General features: G+C 41.2%; 2 protein-coding genes across 4 annotated transcripts in view; one reads left to right on the forward strand and one right to left on the reverse strand.

The window, feature by feature from the left end:
• The window catches only part of igf2bp3 (insulin-like growth factor 2 mRNA binding protein 3), a 35,546-nt gene extending 18,932 nt beyond the window's left edge, over positions 1 to 16,614 (forward strand). Inside the window, exons 10-16 of one of the 2 annotated variants that reach the window (XM_061882408.1) lie at positions 1,529 to 1,654; positions 1,788 to 1,856; positions 3,287 to 3,406; positions 3,488 to 3,562; positions 3,654 to 3,785; positions 3,856 to 3,969; positions 14,141 to 16,614. In XM_061882408.1, coding sequence (XP_061738392.1) covers positions 1,529 to 1,654; positions 1,788 to 1,856; positions 3,287 to 3,406; positions 3,488 to 3,562; positions 3,654 to 3,785; positions 3,856 to 3,969; positions 14,141 to 14,245 — 741 coding nt within the window. In that variant the 3' untranslated portion in view covers positions 14,246 to 16,614. The remainder of the gene's footprint in view (positions 1 to 1,528; positions 1,655 to 1,787; positions 1,857 to 3,286; positions 3,407 to 3,487; positions 3,563 to 3,653; positions 3,786 to 3,855; positions 3,970 to 14,140) is intronic. The other variant, XM_061882409.1, reaches the window with a different exon arrangement.
• An 805-nt stretch (positions 16,615 to 17,419) lies between these two features.
• gpnmb (glycoprotein (transmembrane) nmb) overlaps positions 17,420 to 22,309 on the reverse strand; it is a 35,160-nt gene continuing 30,270 nt past the window's right edge. For both annotated transcript variants that reach the window (XM_061882410.1, XM_061882411.1), the window contains exons 9-12: positions 19,721 to 19,826; positions 19,426 to 19,646; positions 19,272 to 19,362; positions 17,420 to 18,193 (exon numbers count right to left, since the gene is read on the reverse strand). In XM_061882410.1, coding sequence (XP_061738394.1) covers positions 18,040 to 18,193; positions 19,272 to 19,362; positions 19,426 to 19,646; positions 19,721 to 19,826 — 572 coding nt within the window. In that variant the 3' untranslated portion in view covers positions 17,420 to 18,039. The remainder of the gene's footprint in view (positions 18,194 to 19,271; positions 19,363 to 19,425; positions 19,647 to 19,720; positions 19,827 to 22,309) is intronic.

Below are 22,309 nucleotides of genomic sequence, written 5' to 3' on the forward strand. Positions count from 1 at the left end.
AAAATGTGTGCTGCATTATGAAGCGTAAATTTCGAAAGCGGACTGTTGAACGAATGATGCTCTACATAAAACAAGAATGGGAAAGAATTCCACTTTCAAAGCTTCAACAATTAGTGTCCTCAGTTCCCAAACGTTTGAGTGTTTTTAAAAGAAAAGGTGATGTAACACAGTGGTGAACATGCCTTTTCCCAACTACTTTCGCACGTGTTGCAGCCATGAAATTCTAAGTTAATTATTTGCAAAAAAAAAAAAAAATTTATGAATTGGAACATCAAATAACTTGTCTTTGTAGTGCATTCAACTGAATATGGGTTAAAAATTATTTGCAAATCATTGTATTCCGTTTTTTTATTTACATCTAACACAATTTCCCAACTCATATGGAAACGGGGTTTGTAGAATAGAGTTGAGCAAACACCTGTTTTCAGAATTGGCACAACAAAACTGATACTAGACTTGGACACACTGGCAAAAAAGGGTGATCAACAACACAGAATGTAAGTGTTAACCCTTTAATACTATTTTTTGTTATGATAATGTTGAAAAGAGATGTATTCTCATTAAAAGGCCCATGTTTGAAAAGTCTACTCCTAGTTCCAACGGATATGAAATGCATCATCTGTTCGCCCGGTCAGTTTGTCGTATTCAAAAGCCAAATGTGGCTCTTCAGCCAAAAAGTTTGCCCACCCCTGTTCTACACGCAACAATTCTCTTAAGACAATGTTGACCTTGATTGCACAAAATCTTTGAAATTGCCTCAAATGCGCCAGCAATACGACCCACTGGAATGAAAGCCATGTTTACTTTACTGCGGTACGTGGCATTGTTAAGTCATGTCTGCATGCAGGTTAGATTGCCTTCCCAATTTTATTAATGTAAACGATGACAAAAAAGATGGAATTGGACAAAAAAATCCAAACGTGAACATAGCCTAAAAACCACAATAATACTTGCAACCGGTTATCTCAATTGTGATGCCAGTCAAGGCTGAGCAGGAGTTTATAGCGCAACAGTCATTAAAGTTATGGCTGCTATGCATATATGTTAAGCACCTGTAATGCTTAGATTTTTATTTGTTGAGCTGAGTTATAGTGCCACTGTTTTTAAACACTTCAGAAAGAAAAAAAGTCTGTCCACATGATGAGAGGTATAAAAAAAACCCCACAGCTGTTAAATGCATTTTGCCCAATAGTAGCCTGAAAAAGCAACAGCCCCAAGCTGCCTTGGTAGCATTTTTACAAGTCACAACATCAATATACACATGTATTCAATATTGTGTACTTTATCTTTAAAAAAATCAGCACCCAGAAAACTTCATAATAGTTATTTTGTTTTTTTGTCTGTGACTTTTTGGTCGGCATCAAATGAAACCAGCACTTGTACATTACCTTCATTTTCTCTTGTACGCTTTCCAAACATGAGATTATGTTGCACGTTTCGTACAACACAAAATAACCATCTCAGTTTCATCCACACGCCAAAGCTGACAGTCTTTGTGTGGGCCTGACCTGAACTTGTTTCTCCACAGCTCCAGTCTAACCTGATCCCAGGCTTGAACTTGAATGCTCTGGGTCTGTTTCCCAGCGGCACGCCTGGCATGGGTCCATCCATGTCCCATGTCCCCCCTCCTGGTCCCGGCGGCTCAGCGTTCGGCGTAAGTGACGGCCTTTCTGTTCCAATCCCTTTTATTGGCGTGCGTCGTAGACGTGCTCTGGGTCAGAGCATTGCCTTCTGCCATGTTAGTAGTCCCCACTTCCTGGCGACGCCTTATCTTTTTCTTTCCGTAGTGCAGTCCTTATGGGGCCGAGGGGCCATTTTGGGCTTCAATGATGTCGGCCAGTAGCCAGCCCCTGGCTGTAAGTCAACCGTCCCCAAAGAGCTTTTGCACGGCTTGTGGCTGCTTGCTGCGGGATGACATGGCAGGGTAGTCTGCATGTCACTGTCTTAAGCTTCCACTTCCACCTGTAGGCCTTTCTGGGCCCTTTAACCTGCAGCAAGGGCACTAGCAGCTTCATAATGAGAGAAAAGGCATCTCCGACACAAAGACAAGCACGATGGAGTTGTTGGACCTTAGTGGGCGTATGGATTGGTGTATTGGTCTCCATCCAAAATCAATGATGTTTGGAGTGTGGCTGACTTGAGCCCTGGGAAAGAGCGGCTGTGTCTCTGAAGAGGAGCAAGTTATGTGCTGTGGCAATTTGCATGACAGTTTCTTATTGTATTTGAGCTCTTTTGTGCCTGTAAGCCTGAAGCATAAAACTAATTTGTTTGTGGAATCAAATTAATAATTCAAAACACCTCAGAGACTTCATAGTAAGGCTATTTTTCCACACGATATTTTGTACATATGCAAACTAGCTTTTAGGATAATTTTATTGTACAGATGGGAGAACTGCTTTCCTCATCCAATTCTGCAATGTGAACCTTTTTTTTAATTTTTTTTTTTTATTACTACTCATCGGCTTTTTGAATGGAATCATAGCGCCACCTGTTGCTTTGGCATGCGCTTGTCGGCTTGAGTCCTTTTGTTCATGTGAACTAACGCAATTCTATAATGTAATACATTGCAGGGCTGGGCGATATGGCTGAAAACTATTGCCATATAGTTTATTATTAATTATTGATATTAAATAGGGAGTGCATTTGTTTGACATGTAACCTCCCTCAGCTATCAAGGTATGGCAAACAATGTAAACAAAATAGTAAAATCCCGTCTAAAACTTAAAATAACCTCTTGAAATTAAATTGCAAAAAAAAGGAAAATGTAAAAAATACAAAGTGTAAGAAAATAGTGCAATGTGTGAAAATGTAAACAAAGAAACCTAAGAACTATTTTCTGCTTTTTTAGTGCCAAGACGTTACAGCTGTGTATTAAAGGGTGAGCACGGCTAAGGTTTTAAAAAGCCCCTAAAAGTGCCATATTCTCAAGGTTTTAGCCACAATGTTTTTGCTTTCGGCTGCACCTATTTTTACCTTCGAATGTAATAGTTGACACTGTTTCCTGATTGGCTGTTGGCGTGTCACTCCCACTGATAAGTGATAACTTCCTGTGTTGCTCGATTATCAGAGAGCAGGTGTGTTGCTTCAATACTTTTGCTTTCTTCCGACACAGAAGAAACATCTTGAACCTGTTTTTTAATAGTAGGTGTCTGTTGCGATCTCGTTGAATCGCCCCGCCCTAGTACATTCCACACATGCATAATGCTTATTTACTTGTATTGCAGTGTGTGTTGCATGAATGAGTGCACGCAGTCCCAATTAACAGCAATGTGTTCCTACTCACCAGGGACACCCGGAGTCTGAGACGGTCCACCTGTTCATCCCCGCGCTTGCCGTGGGAGCAATCATCGGAAAGCAGGGTCAACATATCAAGCAGCTGTCACACTTTGCCGGAGCCTCTATCAAGGTGAGTCTGCCGAGTACACGCTAGACGCAATCGAGCAATTGGGGGAAGCCAGAAGGTTTCACACCGCCGTCTGTCCTTCAGATTGCTCCTGCGGAAGGAATGGATCCCAAACAGAGGATGGTCATCATTGTCGGCCCCCCAGAGGCTCAGTTCAAGGTGTTGTAGCCCCACATGGCGCTTGATAGCCAGTAGGATTTTCTGTCACTCCACAGAAAAAGACAGTGTTCATTCTATGGTTTGGCTGCAGGCTCAGTGTCGCATCTTTGGCAAGCTGAAGGAGGAGAATTTCTTTGGACCCAAGGAGGAGGTGAAGCTGGAAGCCCACATCAAGGTTCCCTCCTTTGCTGCCGGGAGGGTCATCGGCAAGGGTGGCAAAACGGTAATTCACAAAGACACGCGGTTTGAATCAAATCATCCGTTTACAATAGTCGTTGTTGTGATGTTCGCAGGTTAACGAGTTACAGAACCTGACATGTGCTGAAGTGGTTGTGCCCAGGGACCAGACTCCTGACGAGAACGAGCAGGTCATCGTCAAGATCAGTGGACACTTCTTTGCATGCCAGGTGGGTCTCACTTTCTACAGTCATCAGAGGTTCAATTCACATCATTTTCCAGAATCGCTTTTTCAAAAGACCCTTCTTTAGGCTAACTGCACCTGTACGTCATGCATCAGCAGCTCAGTGGAGTTTTGTAACCTCCTCTTAAAAGCTCTGTTACCATCTATTTTCTACCACTTGTCCCTTTCGGGGTTGTGGGGGGTGCTGGAGGCAATCTCAGCTGCATTCGTGTGGAAGGCGGGGTACTCCCTGGAGAAGTTGCCACCTCGTTGCAGGCTCTGTTACCATTTATATCACAAATATGTGAATAGCAGCCAGTCACTTGGCAGAAGTCACCTTCCCATATAAAGGGGTTGTTGGCGATTTTTTTTCAAACCAAAAAATATTACGTTTTTTTTTTTTTTTGTTTTTGTTTTTTTTTCTGTAGCCAGACATGTTTATTTGTACCTGACAGTATCGGCTACAACTGTGGTCTTCCCCAGAGGTTGTCACTGGATGATGTTGTGATGTGTCTGCTCAGCTGTTTTAAACTGTTTCTGGTGCCGTCTTCCTGCTTGTAGTAGCAGGCTCACGGCGCCACCTGTAGTCCAACCTGTTCAGGACTGTGTCCCAGGTGTAGGAAGGTTGTTGCGCCCCTTCGTCCCAATTCACAGTCTGGGGGGCGCGTTTGCTGATGTGGGTGCTAACGACCTGTGCATTGTCTTGATTCATGAGGTCGTTGTCCCTCTTGCAGGGGTTTGCTCTTCTTCTGTTTGTTGTCTGTTGGCCTGTGGGCATGCTTCCGTTTCACATGTTCTGTGCTCTCTTCTTGATGCTAAAGGCTGTTCCTCCCACTTATGATTTGTTACACGACAAACAAGCGATCTGATATTATATTGCATTTGTGTTCTTGGTCTAATTTGTCCTTAAGGCGGACTAACAACGATCTTAGTTTAGTGTGAGGTTTGACCCCAGAATTGATGAGGACGGCCACACCGTCTATTGGAGGAAAAAAACAGAGGTCTGGCTATTGGAGGAAAAAAATGCGTAAATCTTTGAAGACCTAATGAACCTAATTGGGCTACTAAAATTATAACCTATTGAATAAAATTTGTTGGATGGCTTGCGATAGGTAACCTGATCTAACATCTCTATCGTGATATATATTTGCTAATAATTATTGCTAATTTACTGTTTGCTTGTCCCTGTTAAATTTACGGGACCCAGCTCGAATGTGTTAACATGCATTATCACAATACGACTAATATTACAAGCTGTCATCGGCCAAATTTGTATCATTTATCATATATCCCGCAACACTACTTGTCACTCACCGCTGTCTCATCCACTCGCACACACAGGGAGCCGGTGCACTTGCACCAAGGCAGTCATGTTAATACGATGCTCTAGATATTAAAAATTAGATAACCGGCATGCACGTGTTACATATGTGAGTAGTTTTCATAAAAGGGTGGAATATAATGCTTACAACACTTTAGGCGCCCTCTAGGCGTCAGCGTCAAGGTTGCAAACAGCCCCGTTAAGGCGACGCAATACGTCATAAATTAATATTACTAATCCCTGTGATAATAGAGGGAACAGTACATTGAAAATAAATCATAATTTGCTCTTTTCTAATCGTCATATCATGTGCTATTAATATACATTAAATCAAATGACCTATGAAAAGGTGATTTCCAGTGTCCTTGTTTCAACCCTACATCGTGTTTTGCAACTCTATGCAGCACATTGTGCCAGAATTCTTATCGTTTCATGCCGTCGATAACAAAGAAATTCCTTGGCACTTTGCCCCACTAGCGTAGGCCACCAGCTCCAAGGGAAGTGTTGTATCTAGGTATAGCAACCATCATGGGTGTCAAACATGTGTTCCTGTAGCCATTTTTGGTCCATTGCAAATTGTAAAAAAAGAATTAAATTATTGAGATACATTGAATGGGTTTTAGTACCGAGAACTAGGGTGTCCAAAATTTTTCCACCAAGGACAGCAAAGTGAAAAGTCAAATGGGCCACTTTTAATATTTTTTTGTTTTGTAGTAAATAAAGTACTATCTATCTATCTATCTATCTATCTATCTATCTATCTATCTATCTATCTATCAGAACTTCTGTCTTGAATAAAAATGTAGTATTGTACATGGTATGGAAATAAATAATCAAGTAAAACATTTAGAGGACTATGTAGTTTTAGTAAGTATATAAAGGCAGACTTTTCCCTGAAGTATCCTGGGCTCCTTGTTCGTGTGTACTGATGTTAAAGACAATGTACACATCATATATTGATGATTAAATGCCTCATAATTCCACAAGAGTTTTGCAGCAGCACTCGAGCTGTCCAGTTTGGATGTGCCGAGCCTCTATTTTAGTGATCGCCCTGTGCATTGTTCTCCAACACGTGACGGAGTAGTCGTGTAAATGAGTCCACCACAGTAAGACGCTTCTTAGCTGGTGTTGGTTGGTGCGATCTTGTTGGCCATGTGAAGAGTTGCATTTCCCCCACTTGGCTCGATACCGTTTCAGATGCTGGAATAAGTTTGTTGTGCTGCTGTCTTTTTTAAAGAAACTTGTTGCCGCAAATCTAAACCACTGACAAAAATTGTCTTTTTTGGAATAAATGTTTTGTTCTCGTTAGCGTTAGCCATGTTTTGCTAGGCTTGTGAACCTTCCTACTGCCATTTCAGTACATTTTAAAGTTATATTGAGTTCCACTGAAGTTTTCATGACAAAGCTTTTAAAGTGTAACAATTGTTTTAGGAGCATAAGATGTGTCTCAAGTGTTGGTCAAAGCTCGGCATGGCGACCCAACACAGTGCTTTTTTGGCACCGACCGAGTCCCGCTAGTCTTACTGGGCACCAATTTACGTAAAATCCAAGTGTGCCACGTTACGGCAGCTGGGTTGCGCTTGAAGTCATGCCCGGTTGCCAACTCTTTGCACTTTGGCACTTGACAATCACTCCAGCAGCGCTGAAAGCAAACTCAAACTACCTCAAGGTAATGCTGCAATTTTCAATGCCAACAAATTGACTCAAAACGCCAACGTAAGTAAAGTCAGGTTCCACCGTTTCACAGATGCGTTAGCTTGATTCCAATATACATTGGCTTTGCTATTGACATGCTACTTATTAGCATTAGTGATTTTACATTGCAATTTCAACATCTCCAAATATGTAAATTAAAACTAAAACAAAGATCAATCCATCAAACTATTTATGAAGGGCTTTTCATACATAAAATAAATGCAACTCAGGGCTCTACAAACTTAAACAATACCCCGATGACCCAGATGACCCATTATCACATACACACACACAACATACCCAAATATGTGAACAAATAATGCGTGGCTGACTACAGAGAAGCCAGGTGCACCCGGAGGTCGTCAGACCATGACCACCAGGACGCTTACACGAGGAGCCCCCTCAAACATGGCCGATAACCCTTGATGCAGATGGCTCCCTTTGTGGAACGTTGAAGAGTAAAAATAATATCTGTAAATGGTAAGAACCATGAGTAGAGATAAAGGTTAAAATACAAGTAAGACCTATGAACGTAAAAAATAAACACACAAAAAATTTGTATACAGTAAATATATAATAAATAGGACTAAATAAAATCTTGTATAACTAAAGATAAAAAGTAAAGTACCAATGGCTTCAATCAAATTCATTATTGGGTAAAAGCCACATCAAAAATTTGGGTTTTAAGCTTGCTCTTAAACACGTGAACGTTCTCCACAGCCCTTGAGGTCCTCCGGCAAGATGTTCCTTAGTGCTATAATGGTGGAAGGATGCAATCCTCAGACTTTGTGTCCTGACTTTTGGAATAATTAGGAGATGATAGTTTGTTGGGTAAAAGCAAATCTAAAAGATAAGAAGGCCCAATACCATAACATTTATAAACCGTAAGAACCACCTTTAAAATTGTTCCTGAAACACACGGGGAGCCAATGCAGAGATTTTAAAACGGGTTTAATGTGAATCCGCCTCCTGGTAAGATGCACGATACAATCAAACGGATGCTGCTTAATAAGTACATATTTTACAGTAATAACACTTTTTTTATGATGCAACAAAGGAAAAAAAACACCATCAATACAAACACGACTTTCATCTAACGTCTAGATGTAACTAGACAACAGGTAAAATAATCGGATTGTTTAAATGTTGCAATAAAGATATGATTTCATCATCACAAACAATTATTCACACACAAATACCGAAAAATAGCGATTTTGAGAATTAGTACCATAACGGGTAAAATGCTTACAAAACTGGAAAGGCATATTCATAAAAAATTATAAGAGCGCTTTGAATTTTGAAAATTCCTTTTATACGGAAGTCTGGAAGGTGTGATTGAGAGAACATTGTTTATCGAAAATAAATCACAACTCGCTCATTTCTCATTGTTTAGCAGACCAGGTTATAATGCCACTTACTGTACAGCGTTGTACTACTAACATGCTGTATTCCCTGACGGTCCCATCATTATGTGTTTATGAGCAAGGGCAAACAGAGCGCTCAATATTTCTATAACGGTCTATTTGCAGTATTTCTGGCCCATTTGTATGGGAAACTCTGAGATGTGGTGCACAGGTGCTACACTCAAAGCCCGGGGGCCATACCATTTTATGTGGCTCGTGACAGTACTGATATTTTACTGCCATGCTTTAATTTTGAAGGTGTGACATCACGGGCTACATCACAGGTGTCCAAGCTTGGGGGTTAAATCTGGTCTGCCACATCATTTTAGGAAATAACGTGCGTAAATAAAGCACTTAATTTATATTATTTAAATTTATTTTTTCAACACAAAAGATTTGCATGCCGTTTCTTCCAAACTTTTTGATTATCTGACCATGCAACAAAATATTCCAACACGTTTTTGGTTGTCAAAAATAAATGCCAACCCTTATCGGAGCCTTGAGTATTGGTCGATAGCGATATCAGCACGAATATTGGTATATTTTGTAGCAGAAAATGTTAGGAAGTGTTTGATCAAGGGAAATTTGTCAGAATATTACCGTGTTTTTGGGATTATAAATCGCTCCGGATTATACGTCGCACCGGCCGAAAATGCATAATAAAGAAAGGAAAAAACATATTTACGTCGCACTGGGGTATAAGTTGCATTTTTGGGGAAATTTTTTTTGATAAAATCCGACACCAAGAATTTACATTTGAAAGGCAATTTAAAATAAATGAAGAATAATGAACTAAAGACTGAATAAGTGTACGTTATATGACTCAAAAAATAACCAACGGAGAATGTGACTGGTATGTTAACGTAACATATTATGGTAAGAGTCATTCAAATAATTATAACCTATAGAAGAACCACACAATCTGTCACCCCTAATCGATAAATCCGATGAAATCTTCTTCCTCAATGTCTCTTCTAAACAACTCTGCCAACTCCAAAAGGTATGCGCCGCTTCCTCTTGTCGTTTTCTGCTGCATATTTCACTAAGTCCAGCTTGTAATCTGCAGTATATGATTTCCTTTTCGGTGCCAATTTTGTTCAGCCCCTCTCAGTTTTTATAAGTTACCGCCAACGTTGAAATTATCTATTTTAATAGCTACGGCAGTAGCATATAGCAGTTAGCATCCCATGACCCACAATGTACGTCTGCCATGACCCTCCCTTGCCGAATTCTTATTGCTTGATGTATATGTGTGATGATTGCCGACGTGTGTGTGACGATTGCTGACATTTTCTTCGTTTCTTCCGCGAATTAGATAAATAATATTTAAAATTTTATGGTAATGTGTTAATTTCACACACAAGTCGCTCCGGAGTATATGTCGCACCCCCATCCAAACTATGAAAAAAACTGCGATTACCGAAATATACGGTAGGTTTGAAAAACACCAATCTCTTTTATAATTTCAATTTTTCATCAGATTTTTATGGTTCTGATTCCGCTTGACGATTCGGTTCTCTAATGGATACTTATTTGGAAAAAGAGGAAAAAGTGGGTTAGCATCAATTGAGTTGAGTTTAGCGATTACGTGACCTTAAAAAGCCCACAGGGATGTCTTAAGAAGCACATACGCAGCATAGAAAACAACGATTTCAAAAATAAAAATAATAAATCTTATTCTTTACAATTTAAGAAAATATGAATGTAACATGTGATATAACATATTGCATGCAAAGTGAGATGTGTCAAGCCGTGATTAGCAGTTAATGAATAACCTTGAATTGAAAATTTCTATATGGGGTTTTAAAAACTGTAAGCTATGATCATTACAATGATGATGAAGGCTTAACATATGTATGTAATGAGTGAATATCACATGTTAGTTTCACATTTTGAAATTCATGAATGTTCATGAGTTTCTCCTGTAAAATTTGAAATGAGTGAAATTGTGGTTAAAGAAAACATGCAACTTTTCTCTGAATACAATTGAAGTTTTGTCTACTGGAAACAGGATGTGTAGTGTGGCAAAGGATGCAAGCTTTTGACCACAAACTCAATCACTGTTTGACGTCCGTAGCGCGGCAGACGTGACCTGGAGCGAGTACTTTCTGGCCGCCTCGGAGCCAATCAGTCTCTCTGGTCATGCAGATCTAAATGAAACCATTCATGCCAATTGAACAGCTAATGTCCGTAACATGATAGCACCTGTTGTATTAAGGCCATAGGACTGCTACTAGGAAGACATAGGAGCGGTTAAAAAAACACGAAATTAATTTAAAGTTGCAGCACGCTGTGAGTTCAAATGTTTCAGCACAGTCCTCTTCTTGATCATTTAGCAACCTTGCAGTTATTGCAATCTTTTCTTGTAACATGGAGTCAAATTGTGGAGCCTTTCTGCGACCTGGGCACAACGTTGTCTGCACATTGGGTAATGAATGACCTTACTCCCGCCCGCAGGAACCCTTAAAGCAGGGGTCGGCAACCCGCGGCTCCGGAGCCGCATGCGGCTCTTTGGCAACTCTGATGCGGCTCAGCCGCAAAATCGCCGACCCCCCAGATTGTTGCGGGGAGATTCCGGAATTCAATGCCTCTCCCGGACATCACCCGGAGTCAACGTTCTCGAATTTTCACTCAAACTACGATATTAAGGACGTGCCGTGATGATATTACTCTTAACGTCCTCTTGAACGTCATCGCGCCCGCCATTCACGGAATGCTATTTGCGTGCCGACCGGACACATGCATTTCGCTGCTTCTATCGGCACATGTATGAGATTGCAAGGCATACTGGGTGACACAGAGTACACTGACGGTTGTGATATAAACAACTTTAACACTTCTACTAATGTGCACCACACTGTGAACCCACACAAAAGAATGACAAACACATTTCGGGAGAAAATCCTCACAGTAACACAACATAAACGCAACACAACAAATACCCGGAATCCTTTGCATCCATCACAAATCCTGACTGTTATACACCCCGGGAGCACCAAACCCCGCCCACCTCAACCACGCAGGGAGGGCGTGGGGGGGTTTGGTGCTCGCGGGGTGTATAACATAGTCAGGAATTGTCATGGATGCAAAGGATTGTGGGTATTTGTTGTGTTGCGTTTATGTTGTGTTACTGTGAGGATTTTCTCCCGAAATGTGTTTGTCATTCTTCTTTTGTGTGGGTTCACAGTGTAGCGCACATTAGTAGGAGTGTTAAAGTTGTTTATATCACAACCGTCAGTGTACTCTGTGTCACCCAGTATGCCTTCCAGTCGTGTGCGTGCATCTGCGGACGCCTCTCACAACATTTTGCTTCACTGGCAAGCAGTTTGTACATGTTGTAGAAGGTGTTTAAGGCAATGGCTTCATAGCATGCCCTTATTCTTGTCATCCGGGTGACCACCAGCAGATATTGGCGAGAATAGTTGCGGCTCCCATTGTCTTCCTCATTTTGTGAAACGGGTCAAAATGGCTCTTTGAGTGGTAAAGGTTGCCGACCCCTGCCTTAAAGGAATCATTTGGGGGAAGAATGGCAAGCGATATGCTGGGAACCAATTTCCGAGACCCATCACTACATATGACAGACTTAGGCTGTCTTCGAATTGAAGTGCAATGGTAATGTTTGGTGACATCTAGGTGACCACAATAATCAAGTTAGGCTCATGTCCAGCATTGCTCAAGTGAAGTGCTTTGAGTGTCTAGAAAAGCGCTATATAAATCTAATCCATCCATCTATTTTCTACCGCTTATTCCCTTTTGGGGTCGCGGGGGGCGCTGGCGCCTATCTCAGCTACAATCGGGCGGAAGGCGGGGTACACCCTGGACAAGTCGCCACCTCATCGCAGGGCCAACACAGATAGACAGACAACATTCACACTCACATTCACACACTAGGGCAAATTTATTGTTGCCAATCAACCTATCCCCAGATGCATGTCCTTGGAAGTGGGAGGAAGCCGGAGTACCCGGAGGGAACCCACGCATTCACGGGGAGAACATGCAAACTCCACACAGAAAGATCCCGAGCCTGGATTTGAACCCAGGGGTGCAGGAACTTCGTATTGTGAGGCAGACGCACTAACCCCTCTGCCACCGTCAAGCCATAAATCTAAATCATTATCATTATTAAATGTTTGCATCACAGCTTATATCGGACATTTTACACACAAGACCAATTCCTCTGACAATTTTGTTGTTGTTGTTGTTGATGTTAGACCGATACCCAATATTGTCACTTGGACTTATGATTTCAAAGCAAAGTAGAATAAATATGAAGCAGTTACAGATTTCAATATACCATAATTTCTGTGCTAGCGAGCGCACCAAACAAATTTTAGAATTAAAAAAATATTTGTATATATATTAGCCACGTGTATGTGCCTCACAATAAATTCGAAGGTCCTGAGCAGTCCTGGGTTTAATCCCGAGATCGGGACCTTTTTGTGTGGATTTTGCATGTTCTCCCCGTGAATGCGTGGGTTCCCTCCGGGTACTCCGGCTTCCTCCCAACGCCAAAACCATATCCTGGGGATCGGTTGATTGGCAACACTAAATTGGCCCTAGTGTGTGAATGTGAGTGTGAATGTTGTCTGTCTGTCTGTGTTGGCCCTGTGCAGCTGAGAGGCTCCAGCACCCCCCGAGACCCCAAAAGGGACAAGCGGTAGAAAATGGATGGATATTTTAGCCACACCGGGGGAGCACGGTGGAATGGGGGTTAGTGCTTCTGCCTCACAATAAAAAGATCCTGAGTAGTCCTAGGTCCAATCTGGGCTCGGGATCTTTCTGTGTGGAGTTTGCATGTTCTCCCTGTGACTGCGTGGATTCCCTCTAGGTACTGCGGCTTCCTCCCACCTCCAAAGACATGCACCTGGGGATAGGTTGATTGTCTATCTGTGGCCCTGTGATGAGGTGGCGACTTGTCAAGGGTGTACCCTGCCTACCGCCCGAATGCAGCTGGGATAGGCTCCCGCGACCCCAAAAAAGGGACAAGCGGTAGAAAATGGATGGATGGATAACCACACCGACCGGACTATAAGACGCAGATATGTACTGGTACAAAATAGTCTGTAAATGTTTATTTACATACATTGTTTCCAAATGGTGTCTGTCACGGCAGTAAAACGGCTGATCAGACAAACAGAAGTCATCGTCATGGACCCACTAGCTGTGAAAGCTAGTTCTCCAATTAGCTAAACAGACTCAATAACTCCACGGCGACGTTTGGTGAATATACTGAGGAATTTGTGAAACTAAAACAATGCAATAAGAATGCCGTTGTAAGTAAATAATATTAAAACAAACAATCGGTCAAATATGCATTAAAACACTCAGACATCGCGTATGGGACGCTTTAGTAAGTAAGAATTGTTGTAGTTATATTGTATAACTTACAAACGTTTGTTGAAGTGAAGATTTCAGACAAGTAGGAACGCTAAGGACGGCTTGACAAAACAGATATACTTCCGGTTCAAGGCACAACAGAGGAAATACATTTTCAACTCGGTGAGCGAATCAGTCCAAAAGATGGCGTCTCAAACAATACCACACTTTTTCTGTTGGTGTTAAAAATGAAACATGGCTGTCGGCGAGGAAAAATCCATCAATGATCCGCATCAATTTTTTTTTTAACCGACAGGGTTCAAAGCTTGGGGAAAATAGTCTGAAAAATACAGTGTGTACTGTAAGAGGTGGCCCTCAGGGCAGCCATGAACAGGACTTTGACCCCTGACCTTGTCTTTTAACGTGACCTTTGACCTCCCCAGCTGGCCCAGAGGAAGATCCAGGAGATCCTGGCTCAGGTGAGGAGACAGCAGCAGCCCAAGCCGGCACCCGGAGGAGCCCAGCCTCCGCTGCCCCGCAGGAAGTGACGCCCCACCGGTGCTCCTGGAGGAAGCGGTGACTGAAGCTGCCTGGCTACCCCAAGACGGAGGGGGGAGAAGCTCATCTCAGGGGGGGGTCGAAGGTCGTTGGAAATCGACGAGAACATCCGGCCTCTCCTCGTCTCGCTCGAACTTTCACGTGTGGCTAAGAGACCGCCTCTCCCCCTCCCTCCCTCTCCCCCCTCGCTAAACCACGCCTCTCGAGCTGCACCCACCTCACCTGTCTGCATCACTGTGGGAACGTTGGCAGGACCGCCATCACGTCACCTGCCCTCACAGGTACACACCCCTCCACCCCCCCCTCTCTCCCCCCACCCCCTCACGGGTGTGTATCTATCCTCCCTTTCCCTTCCATCCCTCTTTTTTTATTTGTCTTCTTTTTACTCTGCAACACACTAAAGAAGAACTAAGGACCCTCCTCGCTTGACTCCACATTTGGTTTTTCACTCTCGGATTGGCCGACGAAGCTTTCTCATGAGAGGCAACAAAAAGAGGAAAAAAGGCATTGCTTTCACGCCAGAGGTTAACTTGGGTGGAGAGTTGGCTCGGCCATGTTGTTTGAGGCCCGCAGGACCCCGGAGAGGGTGCGGCCAATCCAAGTGGCATTTTATATCAATTCGGATGCATTTTATAAATAGACCTATACATATGAGCTTATATATATATATATATATATATATCTATATATATCTATATATTTAGAGGTGAGGGCAGCACTTTGGGAAAAGGTGCTGAACTGCTGCTGCCCGTCAAAAAAGAATTGAATATGCATTTTACTTAACTACCTCAGGATCTAGTACCTCAGAAGAAAATGATGATATATAGATATATAAGAAAAAAATTGTTCCTTTCTTTTTGCTTTTCTTTTTTTTTTTTTTTGCTTTTGTGGTATTTTGTATACTTTATAAAGCTGATAGTCTTTGAACATTTTTTATTTTTTTAAGAAAAGTGGAAAATTCTTCCTTGGTCGGCTGCCAACGGACCTTGCCTTGAACTCTGGTGCGGCGTTGTCGGTGCGAGCGCCTCCACATGACCTGTACATAGCGTGGAGGTGGCGCCTCAGCATCCACAGCCAATCGCCTCACTTTCCCCCCCGGGGCCAAACATCGTTTTTTTGTTGTTTTCGCAAGAAAAAGTGGAAAAGACGCCACCCGGCCGTAACACGGTTCCAGCGATGCCATTTGGGTTGGGGATTGACCTTGTTGCTTTGTGAAACCTTTTCGTTTGTGTCGGTCGCCTGACGCCGACCACTGCATGCCGAGGGTCGCTGAGGGGAGGGGGAGTCGCACTGATGGATGCCATTTTTCTTTTTTAGTTACGACATTCTCTGTGACACAAAGTGACTTTCGAGGGGAGAGGGGGGAGTCCCACCGCCCCGCCCCTTCCTCCCCGGGAAAAGTCACTTGTGTGTTCGTGCCGAATGTAAATATGTTGATGGTGGTAGAAGTCGTGTACCACAGTAGAACGCCGTCTACCTCAGCTATAGGGGGCGGGGCTTGGGGGGTACTGTTGTGCCACTAAGCAGGCCCCCCCTTCTCCTCGCTTCCCACTGAGCGCCAGTGCGCACCTATACCTCAGCCCCTCCCCCCATCAGAACACTTTTTTCCAACACGGGCGCCATCCTAACATCACCCCCAACCCCCCTCCTCTGCAGTTTGTTTGGATCTACCTCTTTAGACAAGTATTTGAAGTAGAGGCATTCTATTTGTTAGAATTAAACCCCTCACCTTTTCCCAGAAATGAATGAAATGATAGAAAAGAAAAAAATCATGTACTCTTTAGAATTGAATCAAAAGTGGAAAAAGAAAAAAATCATTTTTCAATATTTATGTACTCTTTTTGGCTTAATTGAACTCAGACCATCGCCATTTATTTCTGCTTTCTCTTTTTGGTGGTGTGGCTTCCATGTATTTGAACTTCTTGCTTGGGTTTGTTTGTGGGGGGAAAAAAAGTCAAATCCCCTGTTTTGATTTAGCATTCAATAGTCAAGAATACAGTTTTTTGTTTTTTTAAAGGGCCTGCTTTTTTTTTCCGATTTGTAAGACTACAAAATAGATACAAGTCCTGTCTTGTTTTCCTCTTTGTCTTTCACAAATGCTACTCAATTGCTGTATTTTTATGATTTCTCTTGGTAGCTATCTTCTTCTGTTAGCTGTGTAATGCTGAACATTCTCTGACGGGACACATTTCAGGGATTGGGTTGGTTTTCTTTTTTAGTTTTTTTTTGGAAAAGTGATCTAACTACTACAGCATTAAAATCCCGATTTGCCCGTCTGCAAACATGCTTGTGCCCTTTCACCCCCTGTCTCACACAGTTCCACTTGTCAAATGCCTCTGAATAAAGGACAGAAAAATCATTTTGATGAAATATCCTGTTTGTACATCAGTGTATTAAAACAGATGAATCCATCCGCATAACCTGGAGAAGTTAAGCCAAGGGTGTCCAAACGTTTTCCATCTTGATATTTTACTTTTGGAAAAACAATACCACCATTAGGGCTTCCCTCAATGTGGGTGAATGTTAAAGGACCAATTCAAGTGTTTAAAATAAGTCCTATAAATACTTTCAATGCTAAGAGATCAAAAGAAAAACTTTAGATCTATCCAATGACATTGAATTTTTTTTTTTTTGGTTTTATGCCCATTTGGTCAAAATTTTAATTAGCAAAAACAGAAAACATGCAGAATTCTCCTTCAAAAATGTGTAATTTGATGTGAGGTAATTTAAGCCTTAAATAGCAATATAATATTGCTTTTTGTTTTAACCTTTTTTTTTTTAGCATTTAAAAAAATAAATCTTTCTAAAGTCCTTGGGGATCCAAAAGGCCTCAACTGATTATAGTGTTAAATATGAGTCACATTAACATTTAATTTTTACTTTCAAGGCTTAAGTCTCGTGATCAACTTCAGATCGATCAGTTAATTTTGAGCAATGACAGTTTTAAAGTACAAATTGACCACATTGCAGTTTTGTTAATGTCAATGCAACATTTTCTTTCTTTGCGCTTGTATTTGACTTTTTAATTTTTTTTTGTAATATTGTTCAAATGTGTCATGGGCTGTTACAAATGAGCGCTATGGACCCCTGAGTTACTGTTAGCAAAGCTTTTCTAGCAACTGATTACTGTAATCGTGGAAAAGAAAAAGTTGATAGTGCAAGTGTTCACATGTGTATCAACTTAGACAAACTTTATTGATTCACAAGGGAAATTGTTCCACACAGTAGCTCAGTTACAAAGGATGGAAAGCATCGTGCACAAAAAGAGGGCAAAAACAAGAGGTATAAATTACTGTAGACAAAATATACCATAGTAGCAATATAACATGTATTATTTATGGTCATGTGATATTGTTTTAATGCGCCTTCAAAGCCGAAACTTAATACTTTTGAGGAAAAGATGCTCCTTTAATTAGGATAATGTCTTCAAAAAAGCTGTTATGTTACAAGTGTGTTATTAAATGCTGTTCCAGTTTCATACCGTAAAACTGACGTTAAATATACTTGGCACCTCAAAAAAGCTTGCTTGAGAAAATTCCTGCGAGAAATGCTTTTGACAAAAACTTGACAACTTTTATTCGTGTCCATGCTTCTTTGATTAGTGTCATTACTGATTAATGCGAACCAAATGATTCCACTCGTGAGCCAGGAGATTGTAAAATATTGATACTACCTGGTCTGGCAAACAAATTACGACTATAGAGTTTATATGAACATAAATCTTGTTTTGCTATGAAATGTGTAGGGCAATTGTCAGTTATTGGGTGCCATGACAGAGGGCCACCTACATGGGGCGCCGCTCAGTCAGCAGGTGATGCCGCTCCTCGCTGGAGGGGAAGAGCGCCTCCCTCAGGCGTATCACTCTGCCGCCAAACGCACCACGGCTGCGGGCGTCCTCCGCCAGGGGGCTTGTCACAGGGCGGTACACCCTGTAGCGTCTGGAAGAGAGACAATTAAGTAAAAATAAATGTCATATATATGTATGTATGTATGTATGTATGTATGTATGTATGTATGTATGTGTGTGTGTGTGTATATATATACATATATATATAACCGGGGTCACCAACGCGGTGCCCGCGGGCACCAGGTAGCCCGTAAGGACCAGATGAGTAACCCGCTGGCCTGTTCTAAAAATAGCTCAAATAGCAGCACTTACCAGTGAGCTGCCTCTATTTTTTAAATTTGATTTATTTATTAGCAAGCTGGTCTCGCTTTGCTCGACATTTTTAATTCTGAGAGACAAAGCTCAAATATAATTTGAAAATCCAAGAAAATATTTTAAAGACTTGGTCTTCACTTGTTTAAATAAATGTGTTTATTTTTTTGCTTTGCTTCTTATAACTTTCAGAAAGACAATTTTAGAGAAAAAAATACATGCTTAAAAATTATTTTAGGATTTAAATCAATGTTCAAGTAAATTTATTTTTTTTATTGTAAAGAATAATAAATACATTTAAATTTAATTCTTCATTTTAGCTTCTGTTTTTTTTGACGAATAATTTTTGTGAAATATTTCTTCAAACTTATGAGTAAAATTCAAAACAATTATTTGTCTTTGTTAGAAATATAGCTTGGTCCAATTTGTTATATATTCTAACATAGTGCAGATTGGATTTTAATCTTAATCAGGAAAAAATTTTAATCATGTTCAATAAATTATTTTTACTTTTTTTTCCCGAAAAGATTCGAATTAGCTAGTTTTTCTCCTTTTTTTCGGTTGAATTTTGAATTTTAAAGAGTCTAAATATATTTATAAAAATATTTATCTGTTTCTATATATATTTATTGTGAGAAATCATTAAGATGATCAGTGTTTCCACAACGATAAATATTAATTGTTAATAATAACATGGAGGTAAATTGAGCAAATTGGCTATTTTTGGCAATTTATTTGAGTGTGTATCAAACTGATAGCCCTTCGCATTAATCAGTACCCAAGAAGTAGCTCTTGGTTTCAGAAAGGTTGGTGACCCCTAATATATAATATAGATTTGGTTTGAAATTTTTCCTTACCTGTAGACCACACATGCAATAAGTGCAAAAAGTGCGAGCAGGACAGCGCTGGTAGTGAGGATCACCATGGAATTGTCGGGTGTCTGGGACTCTATGGAGGAAACTTAATGAACCTCCTGCAACACTTTCTTGCCCCTATTTTGTGCACCCTCACCTGGGCCTAGTTGGGATTTATTGACGGTGACGGTCGTGGTAGTCTGAGTCAAGCTGCTGGAGTCCTCCAGGGTGATGTTGACGCAGTAGGTGCCCGGCTGGGGGAAGCTTCTCCTCAGGGTCACCTGGCACTTGGCGGACGGCGGCACCTTGTCGCACACGATGCTGTGCACCCACGAGCACGTGGCGTCCGACACGATGGTACACGCCGACGTGGGGATGCTGACCGCCCAGGTGAGATGTTTTATTCCAAGTTTTTTGGTCCTGGAGGTCTTCAATTGGTGTGTCCCACTCACCTGCCCAAGCACTTCACCAGGAAAGTGACGTCAGTCTTGGTTACTCTGGCGGCCATCACATCAAGAATACGGCTGTTGGCTTCGCTCTGTAGTTGTTGCTTGGGCTCTGTGGAACATAATTGTCACGTTTTACTTGTGAAAGTGACAGAAAAATGGCTATTTTTATCAATTGCTTTTATTTTTAATCCATAGTCGTCAAAGTTTAACTTTGTCTGTTTGCTAGCTTACAGAAACATGCTAACTAGGCTAAAGCTAATGCTATTAGTGAGAACGTATTATTAAATGGAACTAAATAAAAAAAATGAAAATACCATTCAAGGATAAGTCTGCTATCAGGTATCGAATTTTGAAAAAAAATATACCAGAACAGTTTAATTACCCAAAATTCAATTTTACATACCGTATTTCCTTGAATTGCCGCCGGGACGCTAATTAATTTAAAACCTCTTCTCACTCCTGCGCTTACCAAAGGCATGCGGTAAAAGTAAGCATGCGCTAATTAATTTAAAACCTCTTCTCACTCCTGCGCTTACCAAAGGCATGTGGTAAAAGTAAGCATGCGCTAATTAATTTAAAACCTCTTCTCACTCCTGCGCTTACCAAAGGCATGCAGTAAAAGTAAGCATGCACTAATTATTTTTAAAACCTCTTCTCACTCCTGCGCTTACCAAAGGCATGTGGTAAAAGTAAGCACGCACTAATTAATTTAAATCCTCTTCTCACGCCTGCGCTTACCAAAAGCATGCGGTAAAAGTAAGCATGCGCTAATTATTTTAAAACCTCTTCTCACTCCGGCACTTACCAAAGGCGTGGGGTAAAAGTAAGCATGCGCTAATTAATTTAAAACCTCTTCTCATTCCGGCACTTACCAAAGGCATGCGGTAAAAGTAAGCATGCGCTAATTTAAAACCTCTTCTCACTCCTGCGCTTACCAAAGGCATGCGGTAAAAGTAAGCATGCGTTAATTATTTTAAAACCTCTTCTCACTCCTGCGCTTACCAAAGCCATGCGGTAAAAGTAACCATGCGCTAATTATTTGAAAACCTCTTCTCACTCCGACACTTACCAAAGGCATGCGGTAAAAGTAAGCATGCGCTAATTAATTTAAAACCTCTTCTCACTCCTGCGCTTACCAAAGCCATGCGGTAAAAGTAACCATGCGCTAATTATTTCAAAACCTCTTCTCACTCCGGCACTTACCAAAGGCATGCGGTAAAAGTAAGCATGCGCTAATTAATTTAAAACCTCTTCTCACTCCTGTGCTTACCAAAGGCATGCGGTAAAAGTAAGCATGCGCTAATTAATTTAAAACCTCTTCTCACTCCTGCGCTTACCAAAGGCATGCGGTAAAAGTAAGCATGCGCTAATTAATTTAAAACCTCTTCTCACTCTTGCGCTTACAAAAGGCATGCGGTAAAAATAAGCATGCGCTAATTATTTTAAAACCTCTTCTCACTCCGGCACTTACCAAAGGCATGCGGTAAAAGTAAGCTTGCGCTAATTATTTTAAAACCTCTTCTCACTCCTGCGCTTACCAAAGGCATGCGGTAAAAGTAAGCATGCGCTAATTATTTTAAAACCTCTTCTCACTCCTGCGCTTACCAAAGCCATGCGGTAAAAGTAACCATGCGCTAATTATTTGAAAACCTCTTCTCACTCCGGCACTTACCAAAGGCATGCGGTAAAAGTAAACATGCGCTAATTAATTTAAAACTTCTTCTCACTCCTGCGCTTACCAAAGGCATGCGGCAAAAGTAAGCATGCGCTAATTATTTTAAAACCTCTTCTCACTCCGGCACTTACCAAAGGCATGCGGTAAAAGTAAGCATGCGCTAATCAATTTAAAACCTCTTCTCACTCCTGCGCTTACCAAAGGCATGCGGTAAAAGTAAGCATGTGCTAATTAATTTAAAACCTCTTCTCACTCCTGCAGTTACCAAAGGCATGCGGTAAAAGTAAGCATGCGCTAATTATTTTAAAACCTCTTCTCACTCCGGCACTTACCAAAGGTATGCAGTAAAAATTTGAGTGTGATGTAAGCTTGGACCTTAAATCCTACTGAATAGCTCTTAATCTTCTTCCCTTTAAGCGATTTCAAATTACCAGTATTAAAATCAGCCTCCTCCATTTTGAAAATTATGACAGGGGAAGTGTCACTCGTGACGTCACGAGTTTGACCAGGCGGTAATACTAAGTATGTGCTAATTATTTTGGAAAGCGAGTTTGACCCGGCCATAATTCAAGGCAGGCGCATACTATATGCCCTGCGGCAATTCAAGGAAATACGGTTTATTTTTTACAACAGTTGAGACCCGCGAACAGGTTTTATCCGGCCTGCGGGATGAGTTTGCTAAGTATAAAAATAAGCAGAAATTTTTGAATTAAAAAAGCTGCGGTTCTAAATGTGTCCACTAGATTTCGCAATATCAATTCTTTGTATCTTTGAAGATGATGCTACATATGAAAATAAATAAACCACGTTGGTGCACCAGACAAGGAAAATGAGCGAACTACATAAATAACATCCTGTAATTTGCTTTTGATATTTTTTAAATCTTGATATATTTAAAACTAACACCAATGAGTTGG

The sequence above is a fragment of the Nerophis ophidion genome, linkage group LG21 (assembly GCF_033978795.1).
Source record: "Nerophis ophidion isolate RoL-2023_Sa linkage group LG21, RoL_Noph_v1.0, whole genome shotgun sequence".
Taxonomy (NCBI): domain Eukaryota; kingdom Metazoa; phylum Chordata; class Actinopteri; order Syngnathiformes; family Syngnathidae; genus Nerophis; species Nerophis ophidion.